This window comes from Trichoplusia ni, chromosome 11 (assembly GCF_003590095.1).
Source record: "Trichoplusia ni isolate ovarian cell line Hi5 chromosome 11, tn1, whole genome shotgun sequence".
NCBI classification, from domain to species: Eukaryota; Metazoa; Arthropoda; class Insecta; order Lepidoptera; family Noctuidae; genus Trichoplusia; species Trichoplusia ni.
In genome coordinates, this window is record NC_039488.1 from 3359979 (window position 1) to 3366686 (window position 6708).

A 6708-nucleotide genomic window follows, 5' to 3' on the forward strand; every position below is an offset into this window, starting at 1 on the left:
ATAAAAATCAGTCGAGTACAAGGTACTTAGCAAACAATCTTGGTGTGGGTTTTTATCTAAACTCAGTTTAAAATAGAACGCGACTGAAAAAATGTAATTTGTATAAAAGTCCACAAAGATTGTTTAGGTAAATTATTTTAAGTACATACACCTCTAAAGTAAATATCTGTGGATGTAAAGTACATATAAAGGTAATTAAATGTTTACGTTTGTCAAATTGTTATTTCATTAATAAGTCTTATTTGTTTTGATGTTTTCTTAATAGTTTTCCCAGCGTCAATTTTCAAAACACGAATTTTCTTTTAATAAAGGTATCGTGGGTCATTATGAAATTACATTTTCCATGAAAAATAATTTAACTTACATAACTACAACATCATATTACGCGGAAAAATACAATCGACAAACATATGATCGAAACTCAATGTTGATACCATTTTTATTTTACCAGAGCAAAAAGGCAGAAGGATCCGCGGTCTAAACAAGTTAAACAAATAACCAGTTACAAAGTATGCCACTTTACCGACGTAATAACAGAGTGAGTGGACACGGACGTCTTTGTATCGACTAGATCTCACGATATCATCACAACAGCGAACGGCCCGTCACTTTAGAATTATGTCCCTAACGAGCGGGTAGTGATCACTGGAATTATTAAAACATATTTATTATTTGTTTACTAGTGCTATAAAAATGGTCAGTTCTTATCTTGCGTAAAATATTCTAATTTATGTGATAACATAGTGAGTGCGATCGAACTAAAAATTTCAAAATTATTTCTTTTTCAGGAAGCCTTAAAATGTGTTTTGTTTTTCTTGACCGTTGCAAACTGGTGTGAATCCGCGAACATTTTGTATGTGGTGCCGTTTACTTCGAAATCTCATTATATTATGCTGAAACCTATCGGCTTGGAGCTGGCGAGAAGAGGACATAATGTGACTGTTATAACTGGCCACAGGGACCCGAACCCACCGCCGAATTATCGCCAAGTTATGGTCGATGAGAAGGAAATTTGGGATGTTATAGGTAATGCATATTTATTTATTTAGTTTAGTTTTTGTTTGTTTGTTTATATTTATAGGTTAAAAATAGAGAACATAGCCTAGAATGCCCTATCTTTTGGTTATGCTTGTATAGTTTTCATTGTTCTAATTATAATTCGTTATTTGTCTGCGGTAAATTGTAAGTTAGCTATCTATTGTTTTCTTAATAGGATTTTTACAATACAGATGGGACTTTTTTTTCAATTGTACTTGTTTTACTTGATTGATTATTGTTGTAAAAATATTGAATTTTCCTCTTCTCGGTTGTTCTAGGAGGAAGACCGAATGTTTTTGACATGGCGCAGACATCAACGGAGGAGTTCCATTATAATATTCTGTGGAAAGGAGGACTAGCTTTCATGGAGGTCGTATTGGACTCAAAGGAAGTCAAAGCTTTCCTTGCTGAAGACAACAAATTCGACTTAGTTATCAACGAACAATTCTATCAAGAATCACTCAATGTCTTAGCTCACAAGTACAATGCTCCTTTAGCTTTAGTTACCACCTTCGGGAACTGCATGAGGCACAATATCCTAGTAAGAAACCCTCTACAGTTATCGACAGTGATCTCAGAATTTCTGCCCCTTGAAGATCCTACATCATTTTATGGAAGACTGAGAAACCTCTACTTCACCGTCTACGAGTACATTTATTGGAGATACTGGTATATGAATGAACAAGAGAGGTTCGTGAAGAAGTATATTAAGGGATTACCGGAGCCAGTGCCTTCGTTGTATGACTTGCAAAGGAATGCCTCGTTGATGCTGATGAACAGTCACTTTAGTTTCGATACCCCTGCGGCATACCTCCCAAATGTCGTAGAGATTGGCGGATCACATTTAATAAGGAGTAACACTACTCTTCCAGCGGTAAGTGATTTTGTTTTTCTACTTCAGATTGTCAAATTACGAAGTGGAGGTAAATCTGAAGAGGGCAAGGTGAAGGAAAATTTTCGACGTTTTTAAATCTTGGATCGAAGCTAAGTTTGTGATTTAATCCTTAAACCTTTCCTGAATGGGAAGACGTTTTTGATCAACAGTGGAACGTATATAGGCTGGTGTTATAATACTAACCACTATTGTGGTTTATTCACGACAGCTAACGTGGTGATCAAATGTCCAATCCTTCTCGTTACCGGCCATTGCTCAGCTGTGGGAAAAATACTGTCGATTATTATCATTACTGTAAAGTACAAATAGTAATAAACATTCTGTTTTATCAAATTGATACTATGTTGCGTGATCTTTAAAGACACGTGATATCGTACCACATTTAAATTCTGTAAAATCCATTGAACTACGATTTATCAGGATTAACAAAACTGATATATTAAGATATTAATAGACGATGATACACATAGATATGATATAAAACTATGGACTATGATATGCGGTATTATTAATAAGATAATGTGTTGGTACTTTATTATCGTTATGTAACAGAATTATTGTACCTGATAGCATCCTACAAATATTATAAACGCGAACGTTTGTATGTAAGGATGTTTGTTCCTCTTTCACGCATAAACTACTGAACAGATTTAGACGAAACTTGATACACAGATAGTTTATAACCAGGATTAACGCAACGGTTTGTTATTAGCCCGATTGTATGTTCGCGTGGGATAATTTTCGATTTGCAGCAAGCGTGCCCGCCGGCAAAATCTAGTAATGCTTAAAATCTAACTCGTAGTAACTTAAGTTATAAGATAACAACTTTGTAATCATTTTGTGAAGTATGATACTAATACACGTCCGAGGTCAGTACTAAGAATTTATTACATAGCAATTAACATTGTAATATAATTATAACACTCAACTACATAATAATACATATTATAAATAGTGTTACTTGTGCATTTAAATACACCTACATATTTCCCGTATCTGACTTTATTACTCTATGTACTTACTTTATTATTTAAATAAGCATCGTTTTTGGTTAAAATATTATTGCAGTCTAGCTTTTCGCCCGCGTCGAGGTCGGTTATATCGCGTTTCCAAGAGAACTCTTCAAAAGTTCGGGATAAAAACTATCCTATGTTCTTTCTGAAGGTCAACTCTATCTCTGTATCAAATTTCATTAAAATCAGTTCAGTGGTTTAGACGTGAAAGCGTAACAGACAGACAGACAGACAGAGTTACTTTCGCATTTATAATATTAAGTAAGGATTTTTTTTTTACTACGAGTATAATTAAAATTACTGTTTACTTTTACTGACTAAAATATTAAATATTTCGTAACATTGTATGGACCGTTAGTGACATCATTTCCAGGGATTAGTTCATACGTAATTCGTTTGTTTTTTAATTTGATGATCTTCCTTTTTTAAGTAGTCGAGCAAGCCAGACTATGTTGGCAAAAAGGCGGATTGATATTCTGTAAGCATTTGATTCGAGGTCGTAATAATGTATTTATAGATCATTACTTAATAAGTATTTTTATCTTAAGCGATAAATGATAAAAAGTTACACAAGTCGCTTCAATTTTTGATAATGGCGTTATGTTATCAGAATAGTATGGGGTATAATAGGGTTGAACATGGTCAGTTAGATAATAAAAAAAAATGACACATATTTTTCCAATTAACTGAACAATTAAAAATTACAAAGATAGACAGCTTTAAAGTTTAAGAGTGGGGGCTTGTGACGTCACGTCACGAAATTATACAAACTAGTGCCGTCCATGGTCATTATTTAAACAATTTCATTTTTTTAGAAAAAATAAATAATACCTATCCACTATTATTCATGCAACTAAATGAATCACACAAAGCAAAGAAATAACACCAAATAATTTGAATCAGACCCAAAGGAAGTTTATTTTTCTTTAAATTACAAACAGGTCGCAGTTCACGTAAACATTTCCATGGCAACGCAGGTAAATTTTGGCAAAAAAGATAATGAATTAAACATTCATAATTAGATAATTTGACATCATTCCCAAATTCCTTCATTAAAACAAGTGACTATCCATACTTATTAATCGTTTAAATGACACTAGTATATGGCATTTATCTTTGTATGTTCATCAAAGTAACAACATAAATAGGTAATGATATAGAAGAGTTAAATAAACTCATTGTCCTGGAAAACGACCTTCAATTAATTGATGTCCTTTTCTTACAGAATGCTTCATTGTTTTCTTGATATATTTAGGTATAATATTATGTACAACAGAAGTCCGAAAACACATACAAATTTCGAATTCGACTGTATTAAATTAAATTCAATAACTGCTATTGTAGTATCGGCTTCTCGATAAGTGACCTGACATTTGTGCAATCGTCAGTGTGAATAAAAAGAGCGTTTCCTATGAAGGCGTACAATTTTTGAAATGTCTTTTGACTAGATGGCTAGATAGCAAAATTAGCTTGACACCTAGCACAGTTGAAACAGTAAACAACTGCAACTAGGCTGCATGAATAGCCAAATGGTTGAGGTCACCACGCCAACCCCACTGAGCACGACGTGGTGTCGCCTCGATCGAGGGACATTTCTTATTCTACAAATAAGTGAAAAGTAGAATACATTTATAAATCTGTTTATCCGTTTTGTCTAGGTGTCTGGCGCGACTATATGAAGTACAGTTCATGTAAATAGGTCCTAAGAGTCTAACGTCGTAACTTGTTTTCAAACCGCACCAATCTTGGTTAATAATACTATTTTAATGATATATTCGCACGTTACTTGCTTAATTTCGAAGTAAATACGTGGGTTACATGGTATTTATCTACCATAGTCACTGTATTTAATCGTTGTATATGATTGTCCTGTTGTTTTTCCTTCTTCCGATTCGATCCCTATTACTTATTATTATTTCAAACCTGAGATGTCCTAGTTAAGGTCAATCTCATTATTCCAATTAGTCAATGGTTCAATTTGTGACGTCAATCGTTATTTGATTTAAATGTATCGTTTTTTCATCTCCAACAACCAACACACGGTAGAACCCTACAGATATTCGCGAAAGTTTATATTATGTATGGATGTTAGTTACGCTTTCACCCAAAAACCACTGAACTGGTTTAGACGAAACTTGGTACGCAGATAGATTATAACCAAGATCAACACATAGGAAAGTTTTTATCCGGATTTTTATTTTCTCGTGGGATCATTTGCGATATGTTGACGGGTCCACGGGCTAAAACTAGTATGTACATAAAAACAAATAATCCTCAAAGTTTTCAATTCAGCAAATGACTAAATACATATTTTTCTTTTCACAGGATCTCCAAAAAGTATTAGACAATGCCAAAAATGGTGCAGTGTATTTGAACTTCGGATCAAACGTGCGGAGTGCAGAAATGCCTGAAGACAAAAAGAACGCCATCATAAACGTGTTCAGGAAACTCAAACACACCGTTCTATGGAAATGGGAAGACGACCACTTTAAGAACAAACCTGACAATTTAATAATCAGGAAATGGATGCCGCAGAAAGAGATTCTGGGTAAGTGTTCCATGCCAAGAAATGGCATTAGTTTTGCTGTATAATTTTGTGATGGTTCGAGTAAGTCTTCAAATCATGGCAATTTAGATTATCAGAAATAGTACCTATGTGGAAATCAGATACTAGATGTGGTCATGTGGTACTAGTATGAAGATGTATTGGTGATATTGACTGAATAGCTTTGGCTTTGATGTTGATTTTCACCAAGTTCATCCCAAGATGGACACTAAATTACCTTAAGTCAGTTCACAAGAATTGTTTTCAGTAATATATTTTTCTTTCAGCTCATCCTAATGTTAAAGTGTTCATATCCCACGGCGGACTAATAGGAACACAAGAAGCCACGTACAATGGAGTCCCACTGATAGGCATACCAATATACGGGGATCAGTTCAACAACTTGTTGCAAGCCCAATCCTTTGGGTATGCGAAAATATTACAATACAACGACATCAATGAGGAGAACTTATATAAACTGTTACATGAAGTGCTAACAAACGATTCGTATGCAAAAAATGCTAAAGAAATGTCTAGACGTTTCCAGGACCGACCCATGAGTCCTTTAGATACAGCTATGTATTGGATAGAATATGTTATAAGGAATAATGGTGCACATTACTGGAAGAATCCCGCTTTAGAATTGAGTTGGATCGCTGCATATATGATAGACGTTTATTTATTCATTTTCGGTGTGACTCTTTTGTTTTTGTACGTTGTTGCAAAAGTGGTGTCAATTGTTTTGAGTGCTTTTAGTGGTAAGAAGACTAAAAAACAAAAGACGAAGCGATCGTAATAAATATTGTTAGATTTTAATTCCCACGTTTTCATAAACTTACTGTCTTGTTTGTTTGAGTAACTCAATTTCGAGGCAGTTCCCGATAAGCTAGCAGGCTGAAATTTTCAGAGTAGCTTCAAACCCGATCAAAATTTACAACTACAAAAATGGCTGGACCGATTTTGAAAAATTTTAATGGAGTGCCATTTAAAAACGTGGGTGTTTAGATTCTTAAAATCCTTTTTTTTTAGAAAAATGATTGCGTGCAATTTTAAATGAACGTATGATTAAAAGTCACTGTAGAAGTGAGGCGTAAGAATTTGCAATGTAATTTTTATATTATATTGAAAAAGTTAACAAAAAATTGGTGGGTATCAAAGAAAAGAAGATTTTTACTTCCTTTTGGAATTCGGTATTCATATTACACATTTCTTAAACC

The 6708-nt window shown here is 34.0% G+C and overlaps 1 protein-coding gene across 1 annotated transcript; it reads left to right on the top strand.

Annotated features, from left to right (window-relative positions):
• Positions 1-545: 545 nt before the first annotated feature.
• LOC113498708 (UDP-glucuronosyltransferase 2B31-like) lies at positions 546-6307 on the top strand. The gene is made up of 5 exons (XM_026878826.1): positions 546-696; positions 789-1026; positions 1317-1912; positions 5272-5494; positions 5779-6307. The coding sequence occupies exons 1-5, from the start codon at positions 694-696 to the stop codon at positions 6285-6287; spliced, it is 1569 nt and encodes a 522-aa protein (XP_026734627.1). The 5' UTR covers positions 546-693; the 3' UTR covers positions 6288-6307.
• Positions 6308-6708: the final 401 nt, after the last annotated feature.